Here is a 19,666-nt window from a genome sequence, read left to right as displayed (position 1 = left end):
AATGAGAAATAAAACACTTGTGTTCATTCAATATTTCGACCCCAGCATTCATTTTTTAAAAACACCTCTTTATTTCTTTATCTATAGATGACTCACTGTGGAAGAAAGCTAGGCCTGGCAAAGTTGTGTAGGAGACTCAACAGCGCCACTGTTTGGACAAAAGTGGCAAATTCACCCTTGTTCAGTGGACCAAAACGAAACACGCAAGCCTTGATTTATCTGTAATTTCCGTTTTATTTAAAATGAAGCTTCAAGATAATAACTCCTCCACGCTGTTTCCTGTTTTTGCATCATAAAATTGTCTGTATACTGAAAATAACAATCTGATAATCTCTTGTGGTAACAAAAAATTTGCTACAGCTCCTCAAAACAGCAAATAAATTACATGTTCTTCAGATAATAGATAAATTACTATCGTTTTTATGTTTATATATAAAATCTAATTTCTACTACAAGGGATAAGAGACAAGAATGACACATCCAAAGCCACATCAGCAAAACTCACAACCTCACAACCACACACACACACACACACACACACACACACTCCAGGCACACATACACATGTATCGCACACGAATAACAATTTAAGAGCAAAAACATTGATTCTTTCTTCAAATGCAACATAAAATAGTTATGTGACAGTTAGATGTGAATAAATGGATTCTATAACAATACTTCTGATAACTCTACTCAGTTATAAACATAAGCACCGACTATCTTCAGAGAAATTATAGACATTAAAACATATCTCACAAATATACAGACTCCTCACCTTTGACTGGGTGTGAGTATATGTCAGGGTGGGAGGTGAAAAAGAAAATGGGGGCAAATTAAAAACAATCAAGGCCAGAGAAAGAGCATGAAACAGTACATACACACATATACAGAGGCTGCCACTTCGATATGCATTATTTATGTTTCAGGTCAAAGCAGGATCTTTGCATATGATCCAATCATATCTAGAAGACTACATGTAAGAAAGCAACTTTTTCAGTCCCCTTAAGGTTTCCTATTATGACTTCACCTGATTTCACTAGACAGATTCAACATTCCCACCCAAAAAGGCAATGACATAAAGACATTTCTAATAGCTTAATCATAACGACTGCAAAATCAATCATTCAGTAATTATTAATGGTTAAAGGCCACCTTCTGTATTGTCTATTGAACATATATGATCACTGGCTTTTGTTTAGCAAGATTATGCAGAAACTATGAAGCTGACTTTATGATAATGTTAAGAACTTTTGGGGAGAATTTAGGTCATTTATTAGGTTTGGGTTAGGTTTTATTAGGTTTATTTATAACTGTTAAAAATAAAGAAATCAGTTGACAGAGGATGCACATTCTGAATGTCCTTCTGGTTTGTGATGAAAGGAAATGTCATGAAAAGTACAAAACCAGCAATGACTGACCAAAGAAAGCAGCAAATGCTAAAATGGATGCTAATATTATACATAGCTAACAAATAATTTAAAAAAGATTAATTCAGTCAAAACCCTGAGGCTTCAGAGTGGTCTAAACATTGATTTAAGGCAGTTTTTTTTACTCTCTGCTCTGTATGAGGTCACTGGAAGGAGATATCCTTCATATGTTCATTGTAGACACACAGCAGGTGAAGTCCCACCCACCTGCTGTTCATGCTTGTGTTTGCAAGGGGCAGCCAATCAGAAGAAAGTTGGCTTAAAGGGAGGGTGGAGCGAAACCAGCGGGCTGAAGCTGGAAGGTAAATGCAGACTTTGAATTGTTAGTCCTTTAGTACTGTCAGCGTCCTACTGTCAACAGTACTCTTGCTTAATTAATGCCCTGCTGTTTATATTTTAGTGGCAAGTAAAGGTTTACATGATATCTTGAGTATGCCAAATGCATAGTTGGGAGGTGAGACTAACAATGTGATATATGCTTGGTTCTTGGTCAAGAAGAAAATTCTACAGCAACAGCTGTCCTGTCAGTTTGTTCTGATATATATTTATAAAATTAAAAAAACCCAAAACAAAACATTTGCAATTACAAATCTTTATAGCTAGGTTTGAATTTAAACAAAAATTTCTTTGTGGGCAACCTTTGTTATGACTGTCCCACGTCAGCTGACCTTCTTGTTCAGGAAGAGTCTCATCTCTGTCTTCCCACCCTGTTATATTTGGTCACTAACTCTTATGCCCACCCCAATCCTTTGGTTCATCTGTTCAAATACTGAGAGGACACTTGAGGAAATATTTTTGGCAAAGAGAAAAAAAATACATAAAATATGTAAATAAAATCCTTCTAGTCTGGGAGGGTTTTTTTCCACTGTAGCTCAGTGGGGCACTTGATAACAGATCTATTCCAGTAGATCTTAGCACACATGGTAATCATTCGTTTAGCACATAATTAGTGGTATGCATGTCTGCTTGAAGATCCCGTAGATTAGGAGGAATCTTAAAATTGTTAAATTTGCTGCTGAAACACAGCTGTGTCCTCCTTTCTTTACAACCTGTAAGTCACAGAAATGAGTCTCCGAGAGTGAAAATAAGGACAATTAAATTCAATTAAACTGTGTGTGGGAAATCAGCAAACTGTTAAAGCTAACACACATAGTATATTGAAGCAAACTCAGAGGAAGGTGCAGGTTTAAGCGACTGGTACTGATAAGAGGAACTTTCACAGTGTTTTATGTTAAGATTTAGGACAAAAAAGCTAAATGTCATCCAAACGCCATCACGTGTCTACTCTGGGCTGCTCATTTCTACAGACTTGTCATTTCTGGGGTGATTAGCCCTTTTGACCTAATCCTCCACTACTTGCGCACAGGGGCTGTCTGCAATTGGCCGGTCAGTGTCTCTTGGCACGCTGGGCACTCTGAACACAGGAGGCACAGCAGACTTTCTTGTAGTAGGTGTAGACGCAGAGTCTGGCTTGCACCACCAACTCACACTGTTGACGTACGTCTCTGCAGTTTTCATCTGTGAGCAGACAGAAGGACAGAAAGGTTGGCAGGGAGATCAAAACACACTTGATCACAGTTTTGTTGACACACGCACCGACCTGAGACTTGTGGGCTGCAGGGTATTGTGTTGCAGATTTGTTCCTGGACTGGTTTTTTGCTGGAGTTGCATTCATGGCTGTGCTTCTTCTCTGGTGTTAGACATCGAACTTCCCTCATCTGTAAGCCCTTTCCACAAGACTTTGAGCACTGAGAACAAAAACACAGGCAGGCCAAGAGTATAAATATAATTTCCACAAATCTCTGATTTTTTTTTTTTTTCTTCGTTGTCCTTTCATCTCTCACCGCGCTCCACTCTGTGGTGAACCACTGTGCCTGACACGCTCCCATCTTGCATTGCTGGACTGATGCAGGCTTGTCCAGGTTAGCGCACTCAGCGTCTGGAACAACAGTGAAATCGTTCCCCATCTTCTGGACACAAATGATGTCTCGTCGCTGAGTTCCATCCCCGCATGGGACGTTACACTGGAAAAAAGACCACAAATCAGTGACATATTCAAACCTAGTCAAGAATAAAGCAGCTGTAGGACACAAAACACAATATGAGACCCAAACTCACAACACAAAATAAGTCTTTAGATGCCACTCTCCTACCTGTGTCCAGGGGCTGCTGTACCATATAGTTACTGGCACACAGGGGCCTCCGTTACATGCCTTCAACTCTGCTGGTTTGTCCCCAACACAGTCTCCTCCTTCTCCACCCTCTCTGACTCCTCCTCTGGTGAGACACACCACTTCTCTCTTTTGCACCCCAGGGCCACACTGCGCTGAACACTGAGCACACAAAGTCAGGGAACATGTTGAGGACCGATGCTAAATGCATGTTTTATTCTTATGTTGCTGTGAGTACATAAGTAAGTAAAATTGATTTATATAGCACTTTTAAGACAAGAATCTATTACAACGTGCTTTATAAGGATATTAAAAATACTGCCTGTCTGAATAGATGTTTTCATTTTTTTTTTTTAAAGCTGAAAAGGTTTTAAAAAGTTTTTGAAAGCTGAAATGCGTGTGCATTACTTACAGTCTTGGACCAGTCTGTAAAGTACCAGTTGGTCACACAGGGACCCATGTTGCACTCCTCACTTCCCTGTGGACGGGCCCTGGAGCTGCACTCCTTCTCGTTCACCACGTCACCTTGATCGCTGACACAGCGCACACTCCTTGTTCTCTTCCCTACTCCGCAGTCCACCGAGCACTGAGGCAGAAGCAGGACAAACATGAGAATATACAGACAAACCACTAAGCGAATATTCTTTTTGTTCCCAATTATAACTTTTTAGAGCTTTTTTTGTAGTATTAATTATAGCTTTTTGAAATTAATGATAGTATCTTGTTGAGACACTATACTATACAAGTGTCCCGCTTGCTGACAATGTGAGCGGGTCTCTTGGTCTGTTGTTTCCAGACAAGAACAGAGGCTGTTGCTAGCCACATACATGTGTTGTGGACCCACCTGGCTCCAGTTAGAGCTGACCTCCCAGTGGGAGCAGAGGCGGAGCTGGCAGGGCTGTGTCAGCACTGGCTGGGTGAGGTCGGCGCAGCGCTGGGGGTGAACCATGGTGGAGCGATCGCCAAAGCTCTGCCTGCACTGAAGCTGCCTCTGCTGGACACCCGGGCCGCAGGATACACTGCACTCCGACCACGAACTAGCCTCCCAGCTGTGACAGAGGAGACAGGATCCACTTAAAAACATTTACAAGTCATTCAAGCAAAGAGACTTTTGTAAGCAATTAGTTTCCATTCATAATTATGTTATACAGTTTGTGGAATTATCTTTAATTCTTCACAGTAATTCTTATGCATGGCACATAATAGAGCCAACCTAAATAAATTAACAGCCATGTAGCTACTACTACTACTAAACTACTACTACTTTTTGTATGCAAAAATATGCATAAAATGTCTCTATGTTCAAGTAAAATAAAAAAATCTATGCTTTCAAGCCAAGATAAATGAATGTCATTTTAAAAATAAGCTGTTAAATAACATTCAATGTATAAAAAATGCAATATAGAAATTAATTTTCTATATAATCTGTATATGATTAAGTTAAACTATAGGCTGCTCACAATGGCGGGCAGGGGTGTGTGTTACAAGGCTCCTCCTCAGGAACAGGTTTGGCTGCAGAGTCACACTTGCTCTCTGAGGCCTCCTCGTCTGTATCACGGCTTACACATACGATGAGTCTATACTGAGTACCTTAAGAGAGAGAAACAGATGGACAGATTCTTGTACTTGCTTCCAACAACCAGAGGAGGGAGACACCACATCATCCAAAGTAATTAAGCAGATGAGAGAATTTTTGGGGTGTAACACATATGAAGTCCCACAATCAGAAGTCTTACCTTTGCCACAGGATGCAGAACACTCGGTGAGGCCACCTCTCTTCCACACAAATGGCGGCAGGGTGTCCAGTGGCAGGTCGGTGCGAGGGGGGATCCGAGCATTCCTATTGGGCGCAGATCCTCGTGGGCGTGACCGCTCAGGTGTCCACTGGTTCGAACTTGGGAGCGAAAACACAGAGGAGGAGGACGAGGAGGAGGAAGGGTAAGAATGGACTGAATTGGGAAGAGGAGCAGGAACAGGGTCTTCAACTGAGACGGTGAGAGGACCTGTGAGAGAATGTCAACACAGATGGACATGAAAGCTCAAATATAAAGGAGAACATGACTGGGAAACAAACAAGAGGAGTTATTAAGAGCGGGGAAAGAGGAAAAACATGTTGAAATGCTGAAAATAAGAGGAAAACATTAATGATGTCATGATGAGGTCAGGATCTCATGACAACCAACATATGGATCAGATAGCCTCCCATCTAGGTCATCTACGCACACAAATACACACAAACACACTCGTGAAATAATCCCTCCCATTTGGCCCACAACCACACCCATCATAAACCATAAAGACGTCAGTCATTCTTCCAGAATCTGCATTACACTGATGTTTCCTTTAGTAACTTGGAAAGAATGAATCTGGAGAGCTCCACATTGACATGTGCTGCACATGGCTGCTGGGAAAGCTGCCATCTAGGCTACTGTATGCAACATAGAGAAAATACGGTTGTCAAACAGAAGAGAGGAGGTCAGAAAGCCAGGGTGTCATAGACTTACTGCGAAGGGGTGCCCTCGCTGGCTCTCTCTCCCTTGGTCTCTCCCTGGGTGCCTCTCTGGGCGTCTCCCGCTCTCTCTCCATTAGCTTTTCGGTCTCTCCCTCTTTTTTCTCAACCGGAATGTAATACTCATAGTCAATGCCTGGGTTGTCCTTGTGGAAGATTATCTAAAGAGCAAAACGGAGCCAAAGAAGAGGGTGAAAAAAAATGCCTGAAAATCTCATTATTGATTCCCACAGAGAAATGTACTTGTTACAGGTCAGAGGTCAGAATGAACTGGCAGGAGCTTGATGTCATGCTCAAGAACCCACCCCCTACATAATCCTACAGTCTTATATATAAGATATAATCTAGTCAAGGTCATTTAGACTTAATCAGCAGGGGTCTCATTTCAAAAACATTTTGATCTGCTATATTTTGCAACTGATCCTGAGGGCCTTCAGTCACTGCTTTAGTTTGGCGGCGTCGCATCTGCTTGCAGAGTGAAATTTATCCGGAACTGCTAAGAGTCAAAATATGCTTTTTAAAAAACACAAACTCAGACACCTTAATTCCTAGAAGGATGATTTAGAGATTAACTGAACAGTTCAGATGTAAATATATAGCTGCTGTATCACCATTAATATACCCACGTCATTTAACCTTTTGGTGTTTTATCTGTGTTAAACAAACAAGATCTAAATGTCTGAGTTTCAGGAGTGCGAGATATTTGATTTGGCTGCTTTTGAAAAGAGTCAGAGCTGTTTCCCCTAGCTTTCAGTCTCCGTGCTAGAGTATGCTTTGCTGTCTAGTTGCTCAGTTGGCTCTAGTTGGCTTTTCCTTAACCCCCTCATTCAAGAGCACAGGATTCATTTCCAAAATACTAAATTACCACCTGGGTCCTAAAATCAAACAGCTGGCCTTGTGATGGAAAATCTGTCAGAGGCATTTCTGGGATTTTTTACAATGAGGTGGTAGAAAACATGAAGTTAAAAATGTAAGGTAAGTTTTCATGCTCATGTGCAGGACCTTAATAAAGATGTGTTACATGGACTGTAAAACATTTAATATTGAATAGCTATTTAACAAATGGTGAAACAAACATTTAGACCTATTACTTAGGTAAGTATTGCTTATTTAAATATAAGTATTATACAAAATTAAATGTATCGTATCTTTGGATTATAATTACTGGATTATAATCAGTCATGCGCTTACCTTAATTCTGTAAAAGCAGATGATTTAATGACTTTATTCATTCTGTGTAACATTATCTATAATAATATAGCACAATATAGAAAACATGGTTTCAGTGCCATGCCCTCCCTTTGGACAGGTCCCTCAGTGCCTTACTGCCTAAGACACCACTGACTATTTTTCCTAATATTGGAAGGTGTATTTAAAACAGGGATACAACCCGTGACTTAAAAAAAAATAAATAAAGAGGACATTTGGGGCCTTTACACCCCCCTACTTCGCGTGCCCTTGTGAGTGAAGGAAAAAAAACAGTCCCTGGACTGAAGCATTTCAGTTTGTGGTTGGTGTGTTAACTCAAATCTACAGGGTGTGCCAAAAAGCTGATTTATTTATATATTTATTTTGCAACACTGGCAAGGATCTAGACGGAGCACATATTCTTAATCCATCTAACAAGCATGCAATGAGCTACACGGCATCACAGTGCCGCTGCCATGGTGACAGCATTTTAATCTTTTTATATCTTACTTTTTGTATCCCGCTAAACCTTAAAAATGCTGGTGATTCTTGGGGAGATCAAACCAGGGCTATTTTTTACCTCCTCTGGTCCTGATGTTACTGGATGTGAAGCTACACATGACTCCTGATCTTTAATAAGATTTTAGCCTGAGGTTAGCGCTGTTATTATTAAGCCTTGGATAGTTTCAGGTGGCTCAGGATAAGCTTTAGTATATCCTTCTTTATCCTGCCATAATACTAAAATAATGCTGTCTCCTTGGAGGATCTTGACACAGAGCAGAAGAACACAGCTTCGGGCACAAAACAGTGACATGGAGATATAAATTAGAGAAATATTCTGTACGTATACATGTTTCTCTGAGTAAATCTTAATTTTGTAGTGCTGGTCCATGTTTGCTTACAGAACTTACATATAGCTGTAGCTGTGTCTTTGTGGGTCCTGGTGCCCAGAGGGACTCGCCCTTTGCTTCCTCCCCCTCCGCCTGTGCTCTAGGCCTGGTGTAGGTGAAGGTAGTGCCCCCTGTTTGATACTCCCCTGGGGGGTCCACAGCCCAACGTCCGTTCACCACGGAAGCCCCTGTTCCACTCCTCATGGCTGGAAAAAGGGAGGAGAGAGTGGGAATGTCAGAAGAACTGGGGTGAATTTTTCTTTTCTTATTAGGACCTTGTTTAGTCTGGTGAAATCTTAGAAAATCCCCCCATATGCTCAAACACATTCCCAAAAAAGACAAACACAGACCCTGGAGTGCTGTGTGGTGAACAAACAGGAGGCTGACAAGAAACACACGCACACACAGAAATATACACACTTGACTGATTCTTTATGAGCTCTAACAATGCTAGCTTAGAGTCTGTGAGGCCACAAAAATCTCAGGTCTCAGTCAAAGCCAGCACACACACGATCACGGGCCAAATCTCATTCCCAAATCTGCACTATCCTCGCCAGTATTTCACTTTTACTGGAGCTGTAGGCCAGCATTATTCAAGAAACCCGAAACCGAATGTGTGCGTGTGCAACTCAGCTTACCCAGGTAGTTAGGGCTCGCTCGTCTCTCGGTGATGTTGATGAATGTGGCTCCGGGTGGGATGTCCAGGATCTTGTGGTAACCAAGAGGAACCGTGGCATTGTGGAAGCTTCCCGTCACCTTTCGACAGGATGTTTCCCGCCCACCACACACTCCACATTTGTCAATCACAGAGCCGGAGCCCAGCACCCCGTCACAGCCCTCCGTCTGACAGGAGAAGGAGTTGAAAAGATGTGAGTGATGGGTCGGACAATGAAGGAAATGTGGCTGGGAAACAATTGAGATGTTAGAGAAGGGGTGGGGATGGAGAAAAACTAGTCCAATCTTGTTGACATTTCGCATCCATTGCCAGTGTTTATTTCAACGTTGCTTATTTAAATTGGTAACTGATGCTCGCTAGATTCCTGCCAGGAGCAGAAGGGTGGAACGAGGGTAAAATCAGAGAGTGAGAGTGCAAATGAGAGAAAGAGGAAAAGATGCAAAGAAAAGAGGCCCCGAGAAGGGCCGTAAAAAGAGCCTGACTCTGAATGCCAGTTTAAATCAGCTTCCAGACGTGAGACTGAGACAGCCAGATTCTGGGCTTTGTCAACCTCTTCGAGACAGGAGACACTTGGACTCAGACACGTGAAACAAGAAATCTCGCACACACATTTGAAACCACTCACCAGACATTGTCCTTCCACACACACATCATTGGTGCTAACATTGAAGCAGGGGGTCCCGTCTCTGACACGCTCTGACTGACGGACGTAGAAACGATAGCCAGCGGGTCTGCAGGTCAGCTCGCACTGCTTGTCTGCCCCAACTGTAACACAGAAACACAGGGCAGCAGGGTCACTACACAACATGTATGTTTTTCTTGACTCTCTGTGTCTGTGTGTGTGTGTGTGCGCGTGTGTGTGCGTGTAGAGTTTTTTTTTTCTCTCTGACAACCACGGAGAAGAAACAGCTGGAAGGATGAACGTCTTTCCATGTGGTCAGGAAACTAAGGCCAGACCATATAACCCCTGAGAGGGAGAGTGATCAGCTATTTCCCCCGCTGTTCATTGCTGCACCTTCCCAGCGGATACATACGCAGAAAAGAGGTGTAATCTTAAGCTTGAAAAAGGTAAGATTTATGAGTGCGACCCAAAGGATGCATGCAGCAGGGCGAGTCGAAGAACTGAAGAAAAAGGGCACCGCTTCAAGGTAAAAGAGAAAATGAAAGTCATTCAGTGCAGAGAGGATAGGGAAGATAAATAGCGTGGAGAATGCAGAAAACTACACAGGGCAGAGTGGTAAAAGGAAACTGTGGAGAAAATAAGGAGCTTTTTTTGAAGAAAAAGAACTAATATATTTGAGGGCATGGCATGAGCACAACATCAGCAGACCGTCTTCAGTCCTCCATTTGTGCCTAAACATGATGCTTTTTCGGACTGCAGGGTGTGTAAGTAACCTGTATTTTATGAAAGACTCAGAGTTACTGTAATTCAGCATGTAAAACACCAAGGAATAAAACAGTCTTGAAGCATAATAACCCCCTCTCACAACCAAACTCCAGACAGAGTTAGAGTTGCTGGTTTTCTCAAATGTATGATGTAGCCTACAACTTCTTATCATAGTCCTAGGAGAAAGAGTATGGGTCTGTTTCCCAAAAGGTTAAGATCTTCATTTAAAATGAAGAGCAAGACACAGAGGAAGGGGGGATCACGGCTGGTGATTGGGTCCACTGTTTGGTAGTTTATTTAAGAAGAAGCTGTAGGGGTGTGTGAATGTACAGGCCTGTGATCCTGTTTGTTTGAAACGGGGCTAATGACACGAGCTCACTCCATGAGCAGAAGAGGTAGCTGGAGACAGGAGGGAGGAGCTGGGGGTTAAAGGGAAAAATCCTCGTCTTCTGAAACTGTAAAAACCATTAAATTCTGTACATATATGAACACCATGCCACTTTGCCTGGAGCAGTCAAAACAATAATTTTCTTCTTAAAACAATTAAAAAAAAAATCTGTGTTAATCTTATGATGCAACCAAATGTTGTTTGTGATAATACAGCAGTGCTGCGAAATGGTTACACTGTTGCAGAATGGAAAAATTTCCACTCCAAGTCATGACATCAGCAGAAAGTAAACCGAGCTTTCCATCACCTTCAAAGTCATGAGGTTCATAGGAGATAACGGAGAACAAAGGGTAAAGGTCAAATACCAGAGCCCTGCTTTCACCTTGTGTGTCCGAGAGAGGATTCAAAGAGTGTTGTATGACACACATTCAAAGGAAATCCATATGCTTTCAGGGTCCTCAAATCTCTCAGAGTACCACATTGCTCAGCCAGGTGTCACACAAGCAGGAAACTAAACAATCTTGTGCCGGGATCAAAGCAGCTGTGACACCGTACACCAGATCACTCAAAAGTGACTTAGAAAAGCATTAAACTGAAAAAGAATGTGTGACAAATGTGTGATAACTAGGGTTGAGGGAACGGCCACGTGGCCCTCTTACTTCCTACAGCCATCTTTAAACTCAACCTTTAATGTCAGCTGCACACCTGTACAGTTTCATGACTGCATCTGGCACGACTGCAAGGCCGTCGAGTTCAGAAAGGACAAACACCTGCCAAAGTACTCAAAACCTTCGTGGTAGTTCCTGTTAAAGGAACCGAGACTCCGGGATCACATTTTGCAATGATCACTGCACAGACTGAGAGAAACATGAGGTGAAAAAAAACATATCCTAGATGAGAAGTCGTTAAAAACGTGAATGAAGAACCTCCAGATAGAAGATAAGTGCAAGTTAAAGTAGACTGTTAAAATGTCATTTCAAGCTTGGGCCGACGTACAGATCGAGATCTGTGGTTTTTATGTTTCCACAAAGGGAACACATATTTCCAGCGTTAAGGAGTGAATTTCCTCTCGCTAAGTGGGTGGAAGTGGTGAGGAGGGCATTAAAGCAAAACAGTTGATCTAGACTTGATGTTTAACAGTTTTATACAGACACAAATGTAAGGCAGGAGATGGAGCATAAGTTTGCTTATAAATACACTGTGATATTGTAGCAGCAGTCCTTCAACACAGGTAAACATGGAGTTTGAGGAATTTAAACAATTTTTCAAGGGACTAAAGACGAAGAGACTAAACAGCAACAGATTTAGCGATGAAGGGGCTCAGCAGAGTTTCCAGAGAAACTGTATTAATTCTCAATGAAAACAGGACAAAATAAAACACTTTATCACGTACAAAAATATGTCATTGTGTCCCGAGATGGATCCCTGTTGGAAAGCGAGAGAGGGGCAGGCCTAAGACCACATGATGGAGGACATCATGTGGTTGGAGGAGATGCTGAAGCCCAAAACTGCTCCAAGTGGGGAAAACTTATTGCAGACATATGTCGCATCGAGGATAATGTGATCTAGACTAGATAAATGGAAACTATCTAATGCCAGTGGGAAAAAAAAGCTTATTAATAACAGGCCATTAGCAAATATTCAAACCAGCACATTTGAAAAATAGATGAATAGTATAATATAGTTCTTATATATTATATAAATAAGAAGTATACTACTGTATATTATATGATTTTCATTCCTGGAACTAATTTCTTAAGGCTAGCCTTTAATTGTCTTGCTGTAATTGTAACTGATTCTGATTTCAATATATCAGAAAAGTTTGCTGTTGACATAAGGTGGTAGAAAAAAACAAAACAAAATGATGATGTTTCATTTTTATTGATTAAAATAAATCATTTGACAGATTCTAATGAACACACAAACTTTTTGAATTTCTACTGTGCATTAATTTGTACATCCAACTGTGCAAAACTGTACTTTTTTTCAGCCTCGATGTGCCCCCTTGTTTACCATCTGATGACTGCAGAGAGATATGAGAAGATATATGGTACATATTTAGAAAGAACGAGAGAGAGAGAAAGAGATGGAAAAAGAGAGGCAGCGTTCCCACCCTCTCTCCCTCCACCCTCATTCTCTCCATCTGTCTGTCATAGTTATCTTTGAGAGATTAGACTGGAGACAGTGACAGAAAAGAGAGGGGGAGCTAAAAGCGGGATACGTGTCGCCACACATGCTCTCTCTGCCTTCCTCATCACCTCCCTCATTCTCCGTCTCCTTAAGCCACGCTCGAGCGCGTCTCAGCTCCAAACTGTCTTCTTTAAATTTAGCCTTTATCTTCCATTTGTTTCTTCCTACTCGTCTTTGCCTCTCTGTTTTCTCTGCTCTCTCATTCTCTTCCACTGTCGCTCTAACTCTCGCTCCCTCTCTGAGCTTAGTGTTCAGACAGTGGAATATATGGTGCCTAAATATACTTCCCCGCTATCGCTTCATCTAAACAAACTCCAACGGGGAGAGAGAAAGAGAGAGGCAGTGGGACAGGAAGAGAGGAGGCTGGGTGTGCACAGAGGGGATGAGGCCTGAAAAAAGGAAATATTCAAGTAAAACAACACCTGCACGTGCAGCGCTTACAAATCTATAGAATCGCTGCTAACCAGAGCCGAGCGTGTAGCAGGAAATTAGTCAGGGCCCATCGCTTGTGTGGCTTATAACCACGGTGGCAGCTTTACTGTTTAAACGTACACTTCTAAAACTGAGGCCGCGCCACTCCGAAGAACAAACATAACAGGGCTCGTCACCTTGGAGGCGAAAACGTTCACAAGCTGACTGCACCGCGTAACATAAATACTGACTGGAAATGTATGCAGTGCTACAGAGCTTTAAACAGATGAGAGCAGCTGGAGAAAAATGACATGCAGCAGTCAGTGTTCAAACACACTCAAGCACTCCATCGCAGCCTCCAGCGTGTTGATAGGAAGCCAGATATGAAAATCTGGGTTGTGGCCAATGGGACCGGACTGAAGTAAACAATGTGATAGAGTTTACTTAGCAGAGTGGGAAAGGATCATCTCCGGTGCTGATCGAGTGTGACGTCACCTGGCCACAGCACTGCATCTGCCCCCCACAGCGCAGCAGCATAGCACAGCCAAAGCATGGACTTTGGTGACTGTTTTTGACTATTTTCCCATAAACTCCCCCCTACCAGAGGTTGCTCTTTTGTCCCCCCCCCCATCCAGCCATCTCCTCTTCTCAGCAGACCTCAAGGACACGTCAGTTTAAAACAACCCAAAGTGAAGCAGAGGGCAAGGACGCACAGCAGCTCAATTCAGGATGCAGCGATATCTCTTCCCCCCCCAATCCTGATTCACAAACGCACAGAAACATGGCAGTGGGTAAAAGGAAAGCTCCCGGGTGTTTATGCAGACAGTTTGACTCCAGCTGATACCCCGGCGATGACTTCTGGTGCAAACACACAGAATTAATCTTGTAGATCAGCCTCAAACTTCCCAAAGTCTGACTGAAATCTTAAAACAGCCTTCATGGCTGACATGTTGTATTCCCCTGGGAAACACAAGGCATTCAGCTGAAACACACCGGCCTCTGACCTTTCACTCAGGTAATGGGAAAAAATGATATCCAGCTATTGGCTTATTTTTTCTGGCTGCAAGTACGAGTAAGTATGCAAGTATGAGTGTTACAAATAACAGACAAAAACTCATAATTATCTTTTTAAACTATTCTCAGACAGTACGCTTTACTGTGTTACTTTTTCATTTGACACCGATTTAGGATTTTTCCTACACTGCAATAGGTTCACTGATAGAGGATTTTTATCCATGCCCACCCGCTCCTGTCTGCGGGCCTTTCAAGAGGTTTATTGTTTCAAGAGGAAGTCAGAGGAAAAGCACTCAATTCATACTTTCTCAACGAAGTATACATTTATCAACATGCCAAAAGATGGGATCTGCACACCTTCCATGCATCCCATTGGTAAATGTCATACCTGCCATGCTATTTAATTATTTCAGCCTGCCTACAGTTACTCTATATGAACAAAAGTACTGGGCTGCCTACAAATTACACCTACAGGAGCAATTGAGGCATGAAAATCCATATAATTTCTGTGCTGATGTTAATGCCAGAGGAGGTTTGGAGCTCTGGAGTTACTGAGTCAGAGCGCTGGTGACTTTTACACGCTATACGCCTCAGCACTTTATGTGGTTTGCCCCTCTGCTGTGGTTTCTAAATGCTTTCGCTCTTCAATAATACCACTTACAGCTGATTATGGAATATCTGGGAGGGAAGACATTTCACAAACTGGCTTGTGGTGACGGTGGCATCCTATTACAATATCACACTCGCATCAAGTGCGCTCTTAAGAAACAGCCCGTTTGTTCACAGATGTTTGTGAAGGCAGACTGCGTGGCTAGGTGCTTGATTTCATACAGTTGTGGCAACGGCAGTGAAAAAAGACAAGATTAGGGGCTGTAGTGTAGTGTACTTTAGAACCTGCAAGCCACCTTGCAACCCACCTCCACTCCAGCTATGTTGTCAGTGATGCCTGCTTGATTTTGCACTGCTGTGTGTATGCGCATGAAAGCATGGCGAGGTCCCAGAACAGAGATGGATCTCCAAATTTAAATGACAACAGCTTGAAAAGAAGTTTCTTTTGGCCATAGGGGTCCTTGCTCAATCAAAAGTACATACAGCCTATTTTGATTCCACGACTGCTCCACAGTATTCAGCAGCTCCATAAACAGTCGGTTTATGGAGCTTTTACATTAAACAGCTTCCTGCTGCGACCAAAAACAAGAGTGATAACAGCAAACTTAAACAGGATGGAAAATCAAGATAGTGGGCTGGAAGTTGATAAAACACTCAGTGGGAGAACTCTTTGAACTGCTTTCATCTGCTCCATTAAATAATCTATTAACTGGATCTACTTTAACTTTTACTGTATTGATCACGTGTCGTGCTCCGCTTTAATGAATAAACTCTACTGACTCGACCTTTTCAGCTGTGTGTGCTGTCTATATTTGGACTAGTGTGCTAACTGTGTATTTCTTTTTGACAAAATTTGTCAAACTAATGTACTTGTGTGCAGGCCGGGTGGTGTTGCTGATCTACTGTTACTGGGTCTGTGCTTCCCCCAGTGTCTGTGTGGGTCGAAGGAGTTCAACCAGCTCATCCAGTAATCACAAGTGCAAAGACAGACGGACACACAAACACGAATGAGCAAACGCTTTTCCCTCCCTGTTTCTGTTTTATCTGAGATCCATTAAGCTATTCATCTAGAGCACAAGCACTCTTGCCAATATGTTAATACCACAAATACACACAGGCTCAAGCACATATTTCTAATTCTAATGACAAATACTGTTGATATCATCCCACAGCTGTGTTTCTCTCTTCTCTTTCCCTCCTCGATTCCCTCAGCTCCATGCAAGCAATATTCACCCTTCCTATTCGCTCAAATTCCTCAAATATCCGCTGAGCCTTTTCTCTTTTTTTGCCTCCAGCACTGGAAAACAAAGACAAGCTCCACTGCTGCGAACCTTTGCACACTTAACCAAAGAGTAAACAAACACACGGAGCTGCACACTTCTGTGTGAAGAAACAAAGACACGCACACACACGCACGCAAGCCACGTTGTCTCCGTTTGCTCCCAGCGGTCATGTGACAAAACACTTGCATCCCATCACCTCTCACCTCCCTCTCCCCGTCCTTCTTTCTCCTTCTTTATCTCACTCAGTAGGAATCCGTGTGCTTAGTCAGAGTTGGGAGGAGAAACTTGGCGGGAGAGGAGGGGAGAAAGGGAGATGTTGGCCAAATGAGAAGAAAAACAGAAGAGGGAAAGTGTTCGGTGCAAAGAATCAAAGCAGATTGGGTTCCAGTCATTCTCTGTTTCTATTGACTCTCACCACCCTCGAAGCTGCATGCAGATGTTGGCCTGCTCAAACGACAGAGAGCGGGGATTGTGGTGGGCTGGGCAAGCAGCGCAGGCCAGCCGGGACACACTCATACCAGAGAAATATTTAACTCACTCAAACACACATTCCCCCGCCATACCATTTAATTCCCCCAATAAGCCTATTATAACATTGAAGCACTGTGCAGATCACCCCTAAACTACCGTGTGTGTTAACTCAGTTCTCACCCTCAGTGAAAGGTTCCCAGTTGTACAGTCGACCCATGAACGGCTCGGTGTTAAAGGCAGCACAATGCTCCGCCCTGGAGTCCAGCGCAACTCCTCGGCACACCTGCAGGACAGAAACACCAAAGCAGACAGAGAGAGAGAGATGTCAAACAATTAATGCCACACACTGAACTGATGTGAAATACCCCAGATTACACAGAGGGCCGTTTCTCTCCTAGTCCCTGGGGGAAGTAAGGGTGGAGTGAGGAAAAGTGAGGACAAGCAGCTAATAAAGAAGGGAAGAATCAACTTGAGATCACAGAGGTAAGCACAAACACGCTATGCTGTTATGGAGAAAAACTCACACAAGCACTCCCCATGCTGCTTTGGCCAGTGTGCGAGAGCATAAGAACCATATGGAAATAATAGATTTTTTGGAAACGGCTGCTCACATAAATCCACCGTGGCTTTCGGTGCATGACCACAGAATGTGAGTGACTGTGTGAGCACGTGTACGAGTGTGCGTCTATGCGTGTGTGTGTAAGAACACATGTCCAGCTTGTGCTTGCTTAAGAAGGGTCCTTGTGGAGCCGTATAGTGGAAACAGTTTTTATCATACGTGCACTTAAACGACAGCTGAGACATCAGGCAGACACGACTCTGCTGGTTTACACTGCAGCGGCTATGACTCGCTGAGGTTTGATGTAGTCCACACACAAGTGTTTTTAAGAAGAAAAACCATTAAATGCTGCGCTAAACAGGAAAAAATATTTAGAGTCAAAAAGCAAATTCAAATATTTGTATTAGACTGTAGTTTCTTCTTCACTGTACCGCATTAATCATCTTTACTGCCTTACGAAAAGGCCCTCAGTCCATGGCTCACATTAGAAACCTGCCTGGTTATAAATGGTTATGCAGTAAATGCTCAACCTTAACTTGTCATAACATTAAAATGCCCCTTACTCATTGATTCAAGTTAATTAATAAGAAGTCAGTTAGCCTAACTTAGAATTAAGACTGTAAATAGGAGGAAGTAGCCACAATAAGTGCAATTACTGCTGCAGGCTTTCTAAAGACCAGCAGGGGGCGACTCCATTGGCTGCAAAAAGATTTCCAGTTGTATGGAAGTCTAAGGGATAACATAACTCTTCATCTCACTTGCTCTATGGCTTTAATAAATAGTTTCCTGATGATTTTAGGAATTAATCCACTGGTTTAAAGTTGTGCTGGATATGACAAAACGCTTGTTTTTTTAAATTATGATTCTCACTGGAGCAAAAAGGAAGAGAGTATGCTTTAGTATCAATCCATCCGTTTTCTGCTGCTTATCCGGGTCTGGCTCTTGGAGGGAGCAACCTAAGCAGAGGTGCCCAGACCTCCCTCTTGCTGCCAGCTCCTCCAGCTCATCCTGTGGGGGGAGCCAAAGGCATTCCCGAGCAGGCTGAGATAATCTCTCCAGTGTGCCCTGGATCTACAATGGGGTCGCTTCCTGGTAGGACATACCTGAAACACCTCAATTAGGAAGTGTCCAGGAGGTATCCTAGTCAGATGACCAAACCACCTCAACTGGCTCCTTCAAATGGAGGAGTAGCGGCTCTTCTCTGAGCCTCTCCCCGAGCTCCTTACCTTATCTCTACAGGAGAGCCCACACAGCCTTCGGAGGAAGCTCATTTCCACCATTTGTATCCACAATCTCATTCTGTAGGTCACTACTAACGTCTTGTGGCCATAGGTGAGGGTTGGAATGTAGATACTTAGACCCCTGCACTTGGGGCAACTCCCGGAGTTGCAACGGAAACCTTTTCCAGCTGAGAACCAGACTTGGAGGTGCTGGTTCTCATTCCTGCTGCTTTACACTTGGCTGGGAACTGAGAGCGAAGGCTCGCCACGTAATCCAGCCAAAAGAACCACATCATCCTCCAAAAGAGAGGTGATCCTGAGGCCAGCAAACCAAAAAGCCCGTGCCACTTGGCTGTGCCTTGAATCTCTGTCCATAAATTTTATGAACAGAATCAGCCTTTAAGGTGTGTTTGATAAGTCACTTGCCAGCAGGATCCATAATTTTAAGACACCATGTAACTCATGATTTCCTTTGAACACAGTCCTGTGATATTTCGTTTTTAAAAAATAATCTTTATCACTCTGCATGTATCAATAGTCCTTCGGAAAAGTGCTGTAAAAAGGAAAAAACTACACCCTTTGCCTTTAAACGAGTGCCACTTGTCTTTGGTACAATTGCACAGCTTTTGAAGGTATTTGGTGAGTGTGTTAGAGTTGGAGAGCTCACAATCCCAGACTGACCGCATCGCGCTGAGACCAGGGCTCAGTGAGGGCCAGACCATCTGCTACAGAACTAATTTTTCTTGTTTTTGCTGAAGATAGCTCTGTGTTTGGCATCACTGTCCTGCTGGAGAATAAATCAATGACCACAGATACCATCAACATCTAAAAGACGTGCAGGGCAGTGAGTTTAGTCAGTAATATCTCTCTGCTTGTACTCTTAGCAGAGCAGTCTTACACTGTTTTTATTTTTAGTTAAATAACAGGTTTTAAAACTCCCACCAGCGCATACACACTCAGCTTCATCAGGTGTCACTTCTGTGGTAAACCACAACCACCCTGCCCGAGGAGTTTGCACACACGCACACACACACACACACACACACACACACACACACACACACACACACACACACACACACACACACACACACACACACACACACACACACACACACACACACACACACAAAGACACTTTCTTGCATGCCGCACACGGAGCTCTCAGATTTCCTTGGAACTCTAATCTCTGTCAGCTCTGCAATCTTCTTGTCTTTCATTTCTTACTTTCTTTGATTCGTTCCTCTTTTTCTTTCTTGTAATTTTTTTTCTG

The 19,666-nt window shown here is 42.9% G+C and overlaps 1 protein-coding gene across 1 annotated transcript in view; it reads right to left on the bottom strand.

The window, feature by feature from the left end:
- Nucleotides 1-214: 214 nt before the first annotated feature.
- Nucleotides 215-19,666, bottom strand: part of adamtsl4 (ADAMTS-like 4) — a 36,112-nt gene continuing 16,660 nt past the window's right edge. Inside the window, exons 5-17 of the mRNA XM_031740938.2 lie at nucleotides 16,795-16,897; nucleotides 9,487-9,626; nucleotides 8,824-9,028; nucleotides 8,207-8,391; nucleotides 6,103-6,268; nucleotides 5,335-5,601; nucleotides 5,059-5,188; nucleotides 4,443-4,647; nucleotides 4,011-4,184; nucleotides 3,581-3,760; nucleotides 3,272-3,451; nucleotides 3,028-3,175; nucleotides 215-2,945 (exon numbers count right to left, since the gene is read on the bottom strand). Coding sequence (XP_031596798.1) covers nucleotides 2,815-2,945; nucleotides 3,028-3,175; nucleotides 3,272-3,451; nucleotides 3,581-3,760; nucleotides 4,011-4,184; nucleotides 4,443-4,647; nucleotides 5,059-5,188; nucleotides 5,335-5,601; nucleotides 6,103-6,268; nucleotides 8,207-8,391; nucleotides 8,824-9,028; nucleotides 9,487-9,626; nucleotides 16,795-16,897 — 2,214 coding nt within the window. The 3' untranslated portion in view covers nucleotides 215-2,814. The remainder of the gene's footprint in view (nucleotides 2,946-3,027; nucleotides 3,176-3,271; nucleotides 3,452-3,580; nucleotides 3,761-4,010; nucleotides 4,185-4,442; nucleotides 4,648-5,058; nucleotides 5,189-5,334; nucleotides 5,602-6,102; nucleotides 6,269-8,206; nucleotides 8,392-8,823; nucleotides 9,029-9,486; nucleotides 9,627-16,794; nucleotides 16,898-19,666) is intronic.

Source organism: Oreochromis aureus, linkage group 11 (assembly GCF_013358895.1).
Source record: "Oreochromis aureus strain Israel breed Guangdong linkage group 11, ZZ_aureus, whole genome shotgun sequence".
NCBI classification, from domain to species: domain Eukaryota; kingdom Metazoa; phylum Chordata; class Actinopteri; order Cichliformes; family Cichlidae; genus Oreochromis; species Oreochromis aureus.
The sequence above is the reverse complement of the archived record's forward strand: the minus strand, read 5'-3'. Positions and strand labels throughout refer to the sequence as shown.